Here is a 17290-nt window from a genome sequence, read left to right as displayed (position 1 = left end):
TGTATTGCATAGAAAAATAGAGGCTTGTTATCTCAGCCTGTATGGTAATTTTACATTTTCTCTGTTGGAGAAGAGAAAACTGCTAGTTGACAAGGACAAAGAGATCACACGTCACTAGGACGTACAGAGCAGTTTTCAGGGTCACGCAGCAAATTCTTACACTGGAGTAGATATGTGTCATTCCCACAAAAACATCCCTGTAGGAGGTTCTAAAGGGCCGGTTCCTGCAGTTGGAAGATGTACAACAGATTAGGCCATCGCAAAACAGCCCACAAATTCCTGCAATTGAAAATGACCCAGTACTGCATGACAGAAATGAGCTCATTTGATTAAATTTCAGTGTGCCTTGGTGCATAAGATTTCCTTTCAATGAGGTAAAACTACTAGCAGTGTGGTATATGTGTTTCTTCACTACGTGCAGTCAACTCGAACTCAACTGTTTTTCACTCGTCCCCACAGTCTTCAGATTATCAGGTGAAGAAGCGCAGGAGTAAGTATCTGAAGTCCAAACTGAACCATATCAAGAAGATGGTGAGCGATTACAATCGCAGAGCTTGAACAAAACGTGAGGATCAGATGTCAGTCCAAGACGGGACAGAGGGGACTCGCTCAGGCTCGACACTCTCAGCATAACTGTAGAGGACGGAGCCACAACAATTTACAATGAGCACATCGCAGCCATATCGGTCTGCTCATTTGTACCTTAGTAGCACAGAAAACAACTATTCTGGGATGTATTTTGCCACTGTTTGTATTATGATTATCACCTACCGTGTTACTGTTGTGTTTATTTATTTTTCTGATTGAATCTGAATATAAAAGTCGAGTAGCAGAGTTCTGCTACTAGACTATGGAGTGAATAGGAATTCATACCTAATCCCAGTTTTTATTGGTTTTACTCTTTTTGTACTGCCTTTTAATTCACATTTTTAATCCATTCTATTTTTTATGAACCTGTGAATACGTGGGATGTTTTTAGGAGTTTGTAGAAGTAAGTTCACATGTGTGTTTGTCTGTGTTTTTATTCATGGAGGGTTGACCAGACAGGCACTTGAAAATCATCATGCATATTGAATGTATAGCGATGTACCTGGACAATGATTTGTAAAGCAGTTTTATTATAATAAAATCATTTATGACACATTTTACAGCCCCAGTGGGAGGTGTTTTCTTTAAAGAGTTGCAACTGACTACAGCTTTAGCAAATAAGTGTGGAAAAAAGTCTACTACTGCTGATTCAAAGCCACTATGTGAGGAGTTTTAGCGTGATTATAATGTATTTGAAATTATTCTGATGGAACATTTGTAGAAAAATGAATCCATGTATGCTGTTGCCTTCAATAACTTTCATTTTACCAGTGGGATGTGCCAATTGTTATTTTACTAGTTTTGCACATAATGACTTTAAAGCTGCACTAGTTTAGATTTTTATATTAAAGAATCAAATAACTGCACATAATCTAAAACATCTTGCTCACAGTGACGCTTCAGTGGAGCTCAACATGGCTTTTTAGCATCTATAAGCTTATTGTTTTGATTCCGAACCTTTGAGTCTCATCCACTCTGTTTACCAAAAAGATGTTTTATTCATCTAAAGGTAGCAATAAACAGCAGACAGAACAAGCTATCAATTAGCTTGTGAAGAAAGTGGAACCATTAGTAGCTAAACAGCCAGCTATTTGATGAATGAAGTTTTAAAAAAATGAGTGACTACGTTCACATGTATTGACTTTAAATTTGCACTGAGGTTTATTTATATTAAGAAATGAAATGATCATGGATGATCTCAAAGATTTGGCTCACTGCGGCTAATCCAATGTGTTCTAAGTGGCTTTTTAGCATGTTTCAGCTCCTCGTTGTGATGTTTCCAGTTTAATTAAGTCTATTTTCCAGAAAGAAGTTCTGATAAACACAATCACATGTAGCCATAGACAACAGACATACAAAGTTAAACTTACTGATGAAGAAAGTGAGACTTCTCACAGATGGAGAGACAGATATTTTTCTCAGGCATTGACTGGGATCAAATCTCAGGTAAAAGAAAGTAACCTAAAACATACCTGCAAGTTAAAGCTAACATTACTGCAGTGAGGTTTAGTACAAAGCAGGCTCATCATAGCCAGGCTTTCTTTGTGTTAGCCAGCTCAAGAAAAAGCTAAAGCTCTCAAAAACATCACTAAGTAAATCTCAATGCAGCTGCTGATTTCAAACATGACAGGTGCACTCTAGAGCGCTGACAATTTTAACTTCATTCATTTCAACATGACATTGAAGAAGTACATTTTGGTTTGACACTGTCCCATAATGAAGGAAATGTGGAAACCACTGATGTTTAGTTTTGTGCATTTCCTACGTCACCAACTGAATTCATGTAGGTTTCCATAGCAATGGGACGCATACAGTTTGTGCTATTGTAACTACATGGCTTTGCTCAGTGGAATTACTAATGTACAGCTCAACAGGTTTGCACACAGAACATCAGCTGAGAATCTGTATCACTCACAGAAACTCATCAGACACTTCTTACAGCTGATTTGAATGGGAAACTCTCAGAGCCTCTTCCAGCAAATCTAAAATATTCTCTGCAGCAAATCAGGACCTAAAAATTCTTTTAGTCATTTCCTACATCACCAGTTAAATGCACGTAAGTTCTGATGGCAAAGCAACACATACAGGTTGCAGTACTGTAACTTCACTACAGTGCCTATCATAAGTATTCAGCCACTTTGATGTTACACCTTTTTATTGCTTTCATAAATCAATCATGTTCAATAAAATTTAGCTTTTTTAACAAAAAAAATATTGGAAAAAACTCTTCAATGTCAAAGTGAAAACAGATTTCTATAAAGTAATGTTAATGAAAGAAAATTATATAAATAAAAACAATTGTTTGTATAATTATTCACCCCCTTTTTAATTTAATGGTCTAATTCAATAGAGGTCCATCAAATTGTTGCCAATAGTCTCACAATTAGTGAAATGAAGATCACCTGAGTGGTGTGGGTGTGTTTCAAGTGATTGAGTTGTAAAACACCTGTGTCTGAAGGGTCCAGAGAGTGGTTGATCAGTATTCCTGGCTACCATTACACCATGAAGACAGAAGAACACTCTAAGCAACTCAGGGAAAGGGTTATTGAGAAGTACAATTCAGGGGATGGTTACAAAAAATTTCCAAGGCACTGAACATCCCCCAGAGTTCAGTGAAATCAATTATCAAGAAATGGAAGGAATGTGACACTTGTGTGAATCTGCCAAGATCAGACTGCCCTCGTAAACTGAGTGACCGTGCAAGTAGGAGACTAGTGAGAGAAGCCACCAAGACCCCTACAACTACTCTGAAGGAGTTACAAGCTTCAGCTGCTGAGATGGGAGAGACTGTGCATGTAGCAACTGCTGCCCGGGTTCTTCACCGGTCAAAGCTTTATGGGAGAGTGGCAATGAGAAAGCCACTGTTGAAGAAAAGTCATGTTAGATCTCGACTCGAGTTTGCCAAAAAGCATGTGGAAGACTCCATGGTCAAGTGGAAGAAGATTCTTTGGTCTGATGAGACCAAAATTGAGTTTTTGGCCATCAGACAAGACGTCATGTTTGGCGGAAACCAAACACTGCACATCACCAAAAACACACCATCCCCACTGTAAAGCATGGTGGTGGCAGCATCATGCTGTGGGGATGTTTCTCAGCAACTGGACCTGGAAGGCTTGTAAAGATAGAGGGCAGAATGAATGCTGCAAAATACACTGAAATCCTGGGGGACAATCTTTTTCAGTCTGCAAGAGAACTACGTCTTGGGAGAAGATTTATTTTCCAGCAAGACAATGATCCAAAACATACTGCAAAAGCTACACAGGAATGGTTAAAAAAGAACCAGGTAAATGTTCTGGAGTGGCCGAGTCAAAGCCCAGACCTCAATCCTATAGAGAATTTGTGGCTGGACTTGAAAAGGGCTGTTCATGCCCGATACCCGCACAACCTGACAGAGCTTGAACAGTTTTGCAAAGAAGAATGGAGCAAAATTGCAGTGGGCAGATGTGCAAGACTGACTGAGACCTATCCACACAGACTCACTGCTGTGATTGCAGCCAAAGGTGCATCTACTGAATACTGACTTGAAGGGGGTGAATAATTATGCAAACAATTATTTTCATTTATATAATTTTTTTCATTAACATTACTTTATAGAAATCTGTTTTCACTTTGACATTAAAGATTTTTTTCCAATAATTTTTTTGTTAAAAAAGCTGCATTTTATTGACCATGATTGATTTATGAAAGCAATAAAAGGGTAAAACATCAAAGTGGGTGAATACTTATGATAGGCACTGTACTTTGCTCACTGGGATTGCTTATTTACAGTTAATCAGATTTGAAGTAATAACATCCCTTATCTGAGAATCTGTAACACTCAGAGAGGATTGTCAGGAAAAGTGTTGGTGATGGGGAAATGCTTCTTACAGCCGATTTAAATCTCAAACTTTGAACAGAACCTCCTCTGGAGCAGGTTAGCTGTGCAGCATCCGTTAGCAGGTTAAAAGAGAGCCGCTTTACTGACACTGAAAACTCACCAACTTATTAGTCTTGCAGTACACCCCTTGAGTCTCCTGGATGTTGACTGCTAACACCTTCAACTTTATAAAGTGAAATTACAGAAGATGTGGTGTTTTCAGCTTGATTCACTGCTACTAAGTGGCCCGAAAGATCTAAACTACATACTAAAGCTACGAGACAACACAGCACGCTGAAGCAGAGGAATAAATGTTGTCACGCTAATTAGAAACTGTGTTCCTCTTCGTTTTTTCTGAATGAATTTCACTACACAGACACTGCATCACATGACAACAGAGTTCTAAACATTTAAACACACTGCTGAACTTTTTCTCTGAATTTCAAGCTGTACTTTTGAACTGTTCGGTCTGCATCGAGTGTCTCCTCATTAACATCCTTCTTGTCAACTCTTTGGGCTGCCCAGGAGGAGCAGAGGGCAGGAAATGTTTCTCAGAGAAACTACCTCCACTGCCAGAGCTGAGGTTATAACCATTCAGGATGGGGGTGTTGATTAGAGGTGGCAGAGATCGAGGCCTGGCCTGGGAGCTGTGGTCCAACAAAAAGGCACCGGACCCTCTGCGCTCATACCCAGAGAGGACTCTCTTGTTGGGGCCCGACAGTAAATCCCTGGAGCCCAGAGTGCTGGAGCAGCGTATTGGCGCCAGCCTTTTACCATCTGTTGGGTCTCTAGCTCTTTGCTCTTCAGGGAGAGTTTGAATGTCTACAGCTAGCTGGGGGTCAGAGCTGTAGATGTCTGTCCCTAACTTGCGCCTCTGGATGACGCTGTGAAGGCTGGAGGAGGCCATGCTGTGAAGGGGTGTGCTGAGGTTTTTGCCACCGGAAAGGGAAGAAGAGGAGGTGGATGAATCTGTACTAAGGTTTTCAGAATGCAAATTGGGGTGGGAGGCAGAGTGGGATGATAGAAGACCTGGTAAGGATATCTTTTGCCCTGCATGTTTGGCACAGTCAGTCTTTCCATCTCCTTTGTCCCTTGCAAATTTTCCTTCACACCAGTTGAAGCTGTGTGTACTGTTGCCTCCATCTAGGTTACAAACTCTAAAAGAGAGTTCATCAGTCAGGTTAAAGCCTGGGCCCATCTCTGAGGACAAAGCTGCATGAGTTTGCTGGGTGAGCAGAGATGTCGGGATCTTTAACCAGGGCTCGGAGTTCAGCCTTAGCAGAGGCTGCTGCAGTCCATTTAGTGCTGCTTGGCCGAGCCCTCGAAGCCGTGACGGGGAACATGGATGGGAGCTTACACCGCAGATCTGCCCTTCTTTAAAGGAAAAGATTTTAGGGGGGCATAAGGAGGAGGAAGTGCACTGGGGAGAGGTGATGAGCTGGACTTCAGATGGTGATGCAGGAGCCGTTGGTGTCATTTTGTCTGGCTGATCGAGAGGACCAAGGGGAGCCATGCTGAGATATTGCTTTGCCTGCAGTTTCCCACACGGGAATTTGTCTGTTGTTATGATGATCACCTCCTTCCCCTTCGCCTTACATGTGTCGAGCAACAGCTTAAGCACTTTCCAGTCTCCAGCCATGACTGCATAGACTAACGCTGATGTCCCGGTCTGGTCCTCCAGGCTAATGTCCGCCCCATTGGCCAGGAGCAGAGACACCACCTCAGGATCGGCCAGCTCCCGGCAGGCATGAATCAGTGCAGAGCGACCCTCTTTGTCCTGAATGTTGGGGTCTGCTCCTTTCTCCAGAAGAAACTGAATGAGCTTGACCCGGCTGGCACTCTGGGTGTCGGTGTGCTGGGTCCTGCAGGCCACCATGAGGGGTGTCTGCCCTTGGCTGTCGCTCTCATTGATGTAAGCGCCGCCTTCAAGAAGTAGTCGGGTGAGCCTCAGACGACGAAGGAACACTGCTCTCAGCAGCGGATTACCTGAATCCATAGCTACTCCAGGATTACAGCCTTCTCCCTCCATCCCTGTTAGTCCCAGATGGTGGTTTTGGAGATGTAGTCTGACAGATTTCTGTGGGTAATAACAAAGCAATTTTAAACAGTGATTGAAAGTAGAGCAGCTGCACACGAAGGATTTTCATAGACAGAACCAATCACACATGTGCAACAGGCACACAGGCATTCATGGCTCAGACACATCGGACATCTTCCCCTTTATTTACACACGTGGACAAAATTGTTGGTACCCCTCAGTTAAAGAAGGAAAAACCCACAATTTTCACTGAAATCACTTGAAACTCACAAAAGTAACAATAAATAAAAATGTATTGAAAATTAAATAATCAAAATCAGCCATCACTTTTGAATTGTTGATTAACATAATTATTTAAAAAAAACAAACTAATGAAATAGGGCTGGACAAAAATGATGGTACCCATAACTTAATATTTTGTTGCACAACCTTTTGAGGCAATCACTGCAATTAAACGATTTCTGTATTTGTCAATGAGCGTTCTGCAGCTGTCAACAGGTATTTTGGCCCACTCCTCATGAGCAAACAGCTCCAGTTGTCTCAGGTTTGATGGGTGTCTTCTCCAAATGGCATGTTTCAGCTCCTTCCACATATGTTCAATGGGATTCAGATCTGGGCTCATAGAAGGCCACTTTAGAATAGTCCAACGCTTTTCTCTCAGCCATTCTTGGGTGTTTTTGGCTGTGTGTTTTGGATCGTTGTCCTGTTGGAAGACCCATGACCTGCGACTGAGACCAAGCTTTCTGACACTAGGCAGCACATTTCTCTCCAGAATGCCTTGATAGTCTTCAGATTTCATCGTACCTTGCACACTTTCAAGACACCCTGTGCCAGATGCAGCAAAGCAGCCCCAAAACATTACTGAGCCTCCTCCATGTTTCACCGTAGGGACAGTGTTCTTTTCTTCGTATGCTTGGTTTTTGAGTCTATGAACATAGAGTTGATGTGCCTTACCAAAAAGCTCCAGTTTGGTCTCATCTGTCCAAAGGACATTCTCCCAGAAGCTTTGTGGCTTGTCAACATGCATTTTTGCAAATTCCAGTCTGGCTTTTTTATGAGTTTTTTTCAGCAGTGGTGTCCTCCTTGGTCGTCTCCCATGAAGTCCACTTTGGCTCAAACAACGACGAATGGTGCGATCTGACACTGATGTACCTTGGCCTTGGAGTTCACCTTTAATTTCTTTGGAGGTTGCTCTGGGCTCTTTGGATACAATTCCAACGATCCGTCTCTTCAATTTGTCATCAATTTTCCTCTTGCGGCCACGTCCAGGGAGGTTGGCTACTGTCCCGTGGGTCTTGAACTTCTGAATAATATGAGCCACTGTTGTCACAGGAACTTCAAGCTGTTTAGAGATGGTCTTATAGCCTTTACCTTTAAGATGTTTGTCTATCATTTTTTTTCGGATGTCCTGGGACAATTCTCTCCTTCGCTTTCTGTTGTCCATGTTCAGTGTGGTACACACCTTTTCACCAAACAGCAGGGTGACTACTTGTCTCCCTTTAAATAGGCAGACTGACTGATTATGAGTTTGGAAACACCTGTGATGTCAATTAAATGCAACACCTGAGTTAATCATGTCACTCTGGTCAAATAGTTTTCAATCTTTTATAGAGGTACCATCATTTTTGTCCAGGCCTCTTTCATTAGTTTGTTTTTTTAAATAATTATGTTAATCAACAATTCAAAAGTAATGGCTGTTTTTGATTATTTAATTTTCAATAAATTTTTATTGATTGTTACTTTTGTGAGTTTCAAGTGATTTCAGTGAGAATTGTGGGTTTTTCCTTCTTTAACTGAGGGGTACCAACAATTTTGTCCACGTGTGTACATTATATATTTATCCATTTATTTAATTTAAATTTTGTCCATTTTTATCATTTAGTTTTATTTTCTCTTTTCTTCTCCTTCTTTCTCCTGTTCTACAGAGTTTCCCTGTTTAGTTAGATTACAAATAATCTGTTAAATCTGAACTAGTAAAATCACAGCAAACCAAAGTATTAATTTACATATTAACTGTGAAAAAAGGCCCAAACTATATATAGTGTCCACATAATAAAAAATTACAGATAGTAATTCATTCTTTTACAATATTTGACTGTAAAAGTAATTAAGATTAATTTACATGTTGGCTGTAAAACAACAGCAAAAAATCACGCTCCGCTTAAAACATCCCCCGCCTTATATATAGTGCCTCTAAGTGCAAGTAATAATAATATATACTGGACGATACACCTACAAAATGATACATCTTCACTACAATAAAAACAATAGGTCTAAATAGGTCAAGGTCATACACCAAAAAAGGCAGATCTACATTCTGCACAGGTGGTGTTGGTGCAATATGCATAAAATCCTTCAGGTAGTTTCTGACATATGCTCCAGAAACAGAATCAAAAAACATTTGAAGTGCCTCACAATGACCTTGAAAATAAGGTCAAGGTCATGCACCCAAAAAAGCACATCTACATTAATAACAGGCTTAGTGTGTACAATATGAAGGAAAACATTCAACTGGTTTCTCAGGTATGCTCCGGAAACAAAAAAATATTTGAAGTGCCTCACAATGACCTTGAAAATCAGGTCAAGGTCATACACCCAAAAAGGCAGATATACATTCTGCACAGGTGGCGTTGGTGCAATATGCATGAAATACTTCAGGTAGTTTCTGACATATGCTCCAGAAACAGAGTCAAAAAATATTTGAAGTGCCTCACAATAACCTTGAAAATCAGGTCAAAGTCATACACCCCAAAGGGCACATCTATACTATATAGAGATGGCCTGGGTGCAATATGAGTGAAATCCCTCAAGTCGTTTCTGAGATATGATCCGGAAACCAAAAAATATTTGAAGTGCCTCACTATGACCTTGAAAATCAGGTCAAGGTCATGCACCCCAAAAGGCACATCTATACTATATAGAGATGGCCTGGGTGCAATATGAATGAAATCCCTCAAGTAGTTTCCGAGATATGCTCCGGAAACTAAATGTGGACGTACGTCCACACGGACATACGGATGGACGTGCCCACGCCGATATCCCCCTCCGTGCCTACGGCCGGCGGGGGATAAAAACTGTACATAATGTCTAAATGAAAAATCTGAAAATAATAATTTGCTCTTTCACAGTGTGCAATCATAAAATTACGCCTATTTAATGTATTTAAATTGGCTAAAATATCATTATTTTAAAGCAATATGCTGTTTTTTTTCACTGTTTAGTGTGTTTAACTTTTTTTCTGGCATTTTTTCTGGCATTCTCGCTGCCGTGTTTTTACAGTTATTTTATGTTTTTCTTTTTTTATTTTACAGTGTACGCTAAAACTAGGCCAAATAACGTGGATGGGGCAGATTCATTAAAGGCATTATGGAGGATGGTTTTTTTTGTTTAATTTGTCTGATTCACATAAAATGAATATACTGACCTTTAGTGGACTTGTATGTATGGTTTCTAAAAAAAAATTAAAAAAAAAAAAAACTGTGGACATGGCAGGACCTGAAAAACATCAGCCAATCAATGCGCTCGGACCGAGGCGTTTGGTTTGCTCCCTTTCCTGTCAATCAAAAATCTTCCGGCTCAGGCCTAGTTACGTAGATTACGTACGCCTTGGACTTATGTGTTTTTTGTATGTGTTGCTTTGGTATAGCTTCGTAGTTAGCTGGCGACTTGTTTTGCTCATCTTTTTTTACATAATGGCAGATAAAGATCCAGGGGGACCCAGCCGTAAAAGACAACTTCATGAGTCCTACGCAAGTTTCTGGAGGGGGGCGTTTCTTCATAAATGTTAAGAGGGGGGAGGTTAGAGGGGGGTGAGGGAGAGGTTGTATGTGGGCATGCGCATGCTACGTTCAAAGTCGTAGGAAATTAAATCTCCTCTAATGCCTTTAAAAGATGACTTAAATGAGGCTGTGAAGCCCTAAAGAAACATGCTGAGGTATAATGTATACAGAAGTGTATACTTAATGCCTCACAGGCACCTGGGGAGGCTTGTTAGGTGGGTGAATACTGATAAAATAAAATGTTTGATTTAAGTGGTAATTTCAAACTGAATGAATATATATTCCATTTTATTTGCCAATATGTACAACACAGAAAAGCAAAACATAGGAGATTCTTGTCTTTATTTTCTGCAGACAGAATCCTTTCAGCTGTTCCTTTTCTGCAGCACCAGCAGAAGCAGCCACTTTCTATCAGCTTTTGTGCTGTTTGTCCTTGCTTCTCTCTAATAGGCCAGATAAGGTGGCAGCGTCTCAGACAGGAACATAACATTTTCCCGTATGAGTCACCGACACTGAAACACTGCAGGGATTTACATCTGTAAAGGACAGAAATTATTTTGTATGTATGCAAAGTAGCAGCAGCCATGTCATGTGTCTTTGTTTGAGGCCTATGGAAGCCCAGTTGATCAAACATAAGCTGTAACATGAGCTGTGACAGTGTTGACACCTTAAATGGTAAGTATCAAAAGAAAAGACAGATTTATGTAAAGAGAAAAACATGCCTTGGTAGGTGGTTTTTTTAAATTAAAAAATCGTTGATACCATAGCATGCAAAGAATTAAAGGTTGGTACAAAAATAGGAGTAACTCTAAAATTACCACAAAAACCCGTGGCTAAATTCTCTATCAGTGTGTTGCATCATGTGTTTAGAAGCATCACAAACTGTATATCTAGGTGCTAGTTTATATATGTGTGTGACACAATTGCCCCGCATTATGTTATTCAGCAGTATACACTATTTAATTATTTTATACATTGTAGATTAATACTGAAGACATCAAAACTATAAAAGAATACATATGGAATTATGTTGTAAGGAAAAAAGTGTGAATCTTCAGTATTAATGTACAATTTGAAAAAATTCAAATAAATAAAAAGCGTTGAATGAGAAGGTGTCCAAACTTTTGACTGGTAGTGTATATAAAATGTATGTGCTGGTAATTCCACATTATTCAATACACAGATGTATTAACCAACAGAAGAGCTCCAGCGAACCATATTTATATCTCTTCTGTCTCTTTTTTGATGTTCTTTGTGCCAAAAAAGTACTTTAACAAATTCCACATGAATTAAATACAATAAATGTTTTGAAGGAACTTGTAGAAGGACTAGTTTCCTTATTGTGCTCCCATCAGCTCTCTAGAACATTTGTACCAAGAAGTGAATATAATGAATTGTTCATGAGTTCAATACATTTAGATGCATTAATGTCTCACTAGAATCAGAGGACATCCTGATAAAGTAGGCTAGCTATCCTTTGGCTTGTCCTTTAGAAGGCAAGGGTCAGTTTATTTTCTCCTAAGCAGCTCTCTTAGACATTTGTTCCAAGTTTAATAAATTAACAATGAATGAAATGCATTATAACGTTATTTTAAGGCAGCTTAACCACATAAAATACATAAAATCCACAAGAGCCATATGTTGGTCTTTATATCATTTGTCCCAAGGAGCCAGTTTAATAAATTAATCATGAGTTAAATACATATCATTTAAATGCAGCTTAAGCACACAAACTACATTAAATCTCCTGGAGTCAGGTAGTAAAGCTTTAAAAAGGACAAACTTTACTTTTTTCTTATTCACCTCTCCTGATCACATTTACCGAGGAGCTAGTTTGATAAATTAACCATGAATTAATTACACTAAAATATTAGATCTAAAGGCAGATTTAACCACATAAGATTGTAGGGACTATTCTGCTAGGCTAGCTAGCGTTTACCTATTTAGCTTTAAGAAGGAACGCTTTAGAATTAGGAACTAGTTTGCTCTCGACCGTTGCACCAGAGACCACTCTGTTAAGCTAGGCTAGTTAGCATTAATCTACACTAGCTTCATTTTTTTCTGATTCATTTCTCTTTGTAGGTTGTTAAATGAATCATGAGCTCAATATGTGATTTTATAGAAGATTAACCACATAAAAATGCATGAAATACACTGGTCAGGAGCTGTTAAAACTATGCTAGGATAGTTAACTCTTACCTAGGATTAGTGAGCGAGATTTTAGGAGAACTTAAGAGCTAGTGTTGTCACTTTTATGTAGCTCTCTTTACCATTTGCATTGCGTTTAATAAACCAAACCAGCTCCACACATTCAGAAAGGTTTTCTTAAAGTAGTTACATAAAATCCTTCTTATCAAATTGTGTTAAACAGGAGAATGTTGGTAAATTGAGCCAAGCTAAACTCAACATTCAAAATTTGTATTTATCTCGTGCTCATACAGTACGGACAGTGTAATGGAAAGTGACTGTTCCACAAATTGAACAATAAAAATAAGATATGATTTTAAAAAAACATTAGAAAAGTGGTAATACAGAAGTGAAAGTAACAAAAAAGAAAACGACGTGGCATTAGTGGAGCACTTCTGGTGGGGTCTAGACACTGACACTACTGCTCAAAAATTTGGTCTTATTTTTGAAAGAAAAGCATTTTTTAAATTGAAGATAACATTAAATGAATCACAAATACTGTCTAGACATTGTTAATGTGGCAAATGACTATTCTAGCTAATGGCTGATTTTTAACTACATAAGGGTACAGAGACCCATTTATCGTGTTGAAAGGTTACTTAATGATTAGAAAATTCTTGTGCAGTTATGCTAGCACATGAATAAAAGTGTGAGTTTTCATGGAAAACATGAAGTTGTGTGGGTGAGTAGTGTATATTTCACAATCTGGGAGTGCAGTCATTTGGATTTGACCTTTGTTTTCTGGTTTTTCAGATTTTTTTCCCCCTCAAAAATCAACGTTATTTTTGTGGTGTGTTACTTTAATGGAACAATTCAGATCTCTGATGTGTGGCAGCAGACATCAGCAGAATGTTGTTTGTGTTCTGCCACATTTGGATGAAACCATCGTCGCTTCTTGATCACATCCAGTTAAACGCACTGTCTTGATATAGTCAGACGACATGTTTTCATCCGGCTGCTGGCGTCAGCAGTGAAGTCTTCCTGCTGGCAGTCATACGCGTCAGAGACAGAACACCACCTGCACTTGATTTGACAGACGAGGTGGAGGAGGTTTGCCTTCAGTCAGGCTGCTCCTTATTTGGTCAACACTTAAATCTTCCCTTCACTGTTGTACAGGTCAGATACTTATTAAAGCACTTTGCTCCACAATTATACATGCTGGTATTGTTTCCTGCAGGCCTCTTAGGATTACTAGGCACTTGTGTCTTGGTGATTTCTGAGGCTTTGCAAGTGTATGCTTGTCTTGATGGTACATTTTAGTGGTTTATTTTAGGGGTGCACATGCCATGACCACTTTAGCTATTTATTCTTTGTAGAAAGTAATTCTTACACAACTCGTTACATTACTTTTGTATTTCTTAGCAATGCTGCCTGAAACACATTGTCATTGAATTTCTATTTAATGATGCAACTTAAAATCTCATGGCCACATGTCAGCACAAAGCCCTCTCCTAATAGGAAAGCCATACAGAAGATCTTTGTTTAATGCTCTTTTATAATTTATTAACACAAAGGCAACGGCAACGCTGGGGAAGATCAGCCCAAACAGCACTTAACAAAATATTGTGGCGAGAATAAGGCTCAGTTGCATGTGTGATAGAATCATGGTGGCACTGGCAACAAGCTATACTGCCTCAACCTAAAAGTAGAACTTGTAACTGCAAATCTGTAAATATATGCAATTATAAGCACATTTGAAGGTACCATTTAGTAAAAAAAAAAAGATTGTAAAAATGCTGTCAGACATATGCGGGTATAATATTGGATAATCATGCTTTCTTTTTTAAAGCAAGAGATTGTTGTTGTTGTGACCTGTCCAGGGTGTCCCCTGCCTTCACCCGAGTCAGCTGGGATAGGCTCCAGCACCCCCCGCAACCCCAGTGAAGATAAAGCGCTGCATAGAGAATGGATGGATGGATGGATTGTTGTTGTTGGTTGAGGTGGAGCTTATTTTACCTAATTTCTATCATGTGTATCATGTTTAGCAATTTAACTATGATGGAATACATCAAAATCTGTATCATTTTTTGAAAATCCCAGAGAGTTAGAGGCTACTTTGCTATGCTAGACCACTTAGTGTTTAGCTAGGCAGCTTTTAGAATAACAAGTTTTCTTTCATTTTTCTGCTCTTCAGCTCTCTTGACCATTTATACGATGGACCTTCTTTTGAAAAATAACCATGAATAACCATCACCAGGAGTGAACTTTAAAACTTCCAGATTTGTTACTTTTCTCTCTCTAAATGAATTGCACCATTTTAGCTGATTTAACCATAAATGAAATATGTTACGTTTTTGATTTAATGGAAACTTAACCAAGCAAAAACACAAGAAGAGCAAGCATAAGAACACCAAAATCAAGGCTACCCTGCTAAGATTTTTGTTTTTTAGCTAATGAGCTGTTAGAGGTACTAGTTTCGTTAATTTTCTCCTTTTCTTCTTTTCTCTTGACCATTTGTACCAAAGATCCATTTTCTGTGAACCACTTTATCCTCATTAGAGTCACAGGGGGCTGAAGTCTATCCCAGTAGACTTAGAGTGAAAGTAGGAAACACCCTGGACGGATGACCAGTCTATCACAGGGCTACACATAGAGACAAACAATCACACTCACTTTCTCACTTATGGACAATTTAGACTGAGCATGTTTTTGGACAGTGGCAGGAAGCCAGAGTACCCAAAGAAATCACACACATGCACGGGAAGAACATACAAACTCCATGCAGAAAGATCACAGGAAGGCCGGGACGTGAATCAGGGATCTTCTAGCTGCAAGGCAACAGTGCTAACCACCAAGCAACTGTGCAGCCCCATTTGTACCAAAGATCTAGTTTAATAATGAAACCATAACACAATGCAAAAATAAAATGTGATGGGCAACAACAGAATCAGAAGCTATTATATCATGCTACGTCTGGGAGCAATGAAGCGGCCAGTTGTTCAGCTGTTCCTGGTTTGGGATCCCAGGTAAAAATGAGGTACTATGTCAAGTCATTCTTATTTATATAGCACATTTAAACAACAGCTGCTAAGATTTGGTAAATAATTCACCTAACAGGTTTAAATATTATGGTTAAAACTTTATAATATTATATATAGAAATATATAATACATAAATAGTGTTTAAAAAGGCTATAATCAGGCTGAAAGTCTACACTGTATTCTCACGCTGTGCTTAGTTTCCCTTTAAAAAGCGTACTTACAAACTGCACATTCACTACTGTATTGCAGCCTTTTGTTTTCCTGTACAGTTTCACAGATAGAGAATAGAAACTCCACTTCACCTGAACAGGATGAGCTTAACACTCATCCTGCAGAAGAGCCCACTGACACCACTGTGTGTGCTCAAATCGCTGCACACGTTAGAGCCACTCTTAATGCCCATGTTTTAGTCAGTGATAATTAAACACTGCATTACGCAACATGGTTAAATATTATGTTTTCACTACCTCAAAGCTTAACATCATTTGTGCATTAAATTCCACTCACCAGATTCTCGTAAGAGGTCGCAAAAAGGCAAAATTCAGCTGCAAACTTTATCAGGAATTGCTGCTACATTGTTGTATGTCTGCTGGACTCACCAGGCTTCAGTCAGTCAGGATCAGTCCTCTCCTGCAGTCATCTACTCTCCTGTTGCAGAGCTGCGACTGACGTGATGATGTATGTGTGTGTCACAATAAGTGAGAGGAGCTGCAGTAGTCAAGGTTTCCCAGATTGTGTTTGCTCCTCGGACAAAGTATGTGATGAGAGAGAGAGATGCAGGCTTGTCGTCAGGCAGGTCTAAGAAACGGTTAATCCATCACCACAGCAGCAGCAACAGCAGCAGCAGCCGCAGCAGCTCAGGAGAGTTACAGGGAGGCAGAACAAGAAAGGTTGACAGAGATGAACACACAAGGTGAAGCACTATAGCAACCTGCAGCATGTCTGATTTGTCTTTTCATTAAAGGAGGTCTGATTCAGCAAAGGCTTTTTAATTGTGAAACTAACCACGCAGGACTTTCTTTGCAGAATGGGAAATTATTTTGCCCACCTTATCAATGACATCTCCATGACAACCATCAAGGAGGCCGAATGACGGCACATGTTGTAATTGTGCTGAAAGAACTGTTCTTTGTGTGAGTGTGTGTGTGTGTGTGTGTGTGTGTGTGTGTGTGTGTGTGTGTGTGTGTGTGTGTGTGTGTGTGTGTGTGTGTGTGTGTGTGTGTGTGTGTGTGTGTGTGGGAGTGTGTGTGCACCTGTGTGACAACCAGATCCTGCGCTTTTACTGCAATTATTGTGATATCAAAAAAATTCTGAGAATTACTGGTAGGGACTAAAGAAAGAACAAGTAGAGAGGAAGTGAGAAATGGTGTAGCATCAGTCTGGTGCCTTTAACATCAGTGTGGTTGTTGTGGATCTGTGGGCTGCATGTAAAGTATATGTGCTGGATATCTTGTTCACTGTGACCTTTCCAGCACGGATACGCACTAAAGAGGACACTATCCACAGCCTCAGACGTGTAAACAGACCACCGTGTGTGCGTGAATATTCTGGCTGCCTAACGTCCGTGGCTGCTCTTCATCAGACTCATAAAACAACCGTTTACATTTTTTTTTAGGAATGCTGCAAAGAGATCAAGCTATTTGCCCCAGTATACATCATTGTGTGCGACTCCTGGTTTCCCTAAATCTCTACAACAGAGAGTGTTGCTAGCGCAGAGCCATTACAGCCACATTAAATGGGAATGTAAACTGGAGTTATCCTTTAATACTACATTAGCAAATACAAAACATTTTGAACACAGTGTTACAAAATGTGCCATGCTGCATAATCTTTTCTTTGGACAATATTCTCCTTTGTATCT

The 17290-nt window shown here is 39.7% G+C and overlaps 2 protein-coding genes across 3 annotated transcripts in view; one reads left to right on the top strand and one right to left on the bottom strand.

The window, feature by feature from the left end:
* The window catches only part of marveld2a (MARVEL domain containing 2a), a 29624-nt gene extending 28476 nt beyond the window's left edge, over positions 1-1148 (top strand). Inside the window, exon 17 of the mRNA XM_022199794.2 lies at positions 460-1148. Within this exon, the coding sequence (XP_022055486.2) occupies positions 460-558 (99 nt within the window). The 3' untranslated portion in view covers positions 559-1148. The remainder of the gene's footprint in view (positions 1-459) is intronic.
* On the bottom strand, positions 1099-16410 carry ankrd34ba (ankyrin repeat domain 34Ba). 2 transcript variants are annotated; one of them, XM_051938766.1, is made up of 2 exons: positions 15937-16410; positions 1099-6521 (listed from the first exon to the last, which is right to left on the bottom strand). In XM_051938766.1, the coding sequence occupies exon 2, from the start codon at positions 6471-6473 to the stop codon at positions 4887-4889; it is 1587 nt and encodes a 528-aa protein (XP_051794726.1). In that variant the 5' UTR covers positions 6474-6521; positions 15937-16410; the 3' UTR covers positions 1099-4886. The 2 variants fall into 2 exon arrangements, with proteins under 2 accessions (XP_051794726.1, XP_022055475.1); XM_022199783.2 differs by having other exon boundaries at positions 16029-16409.
* Positions 16411-17290: the final 880 nt, after the last annotated feature.

The sequence above is a fragment of the Acanthochromis polyacanthus genome, chromosome 18, assembly GCF_021347895.1.
Source record: "Acanthochromis polyacanthus isolate Apoly-LR-REF ecotype Palm Island chromosome 18, KAUST_Apoly_ChrSc, whole genome shotgun sequence".
In the NCBI taxonomy this organism is placed as follows: domain Eukaryota; kingdom Metazoa; phylum Chordata; class Actinopteri; family Pomacentridae; genus Acanthochromis; species Acanthochromis polyacanthus.
Note: the sequence above shows the minus strand (reverse complement) of the source record. Positions and strands in the feature narration are given on the sequence as shown.

Bases quoted from the DNA above. Each gene is read 5' to 3' on its own strand.
- ankrd34ba (XM_051938766.1), bottom strand. From the start codon at position 6,473: ATGGAGGGAGAAGGCTGTAATCCTGGAGTAGCTATGGATTCAGGTAAT.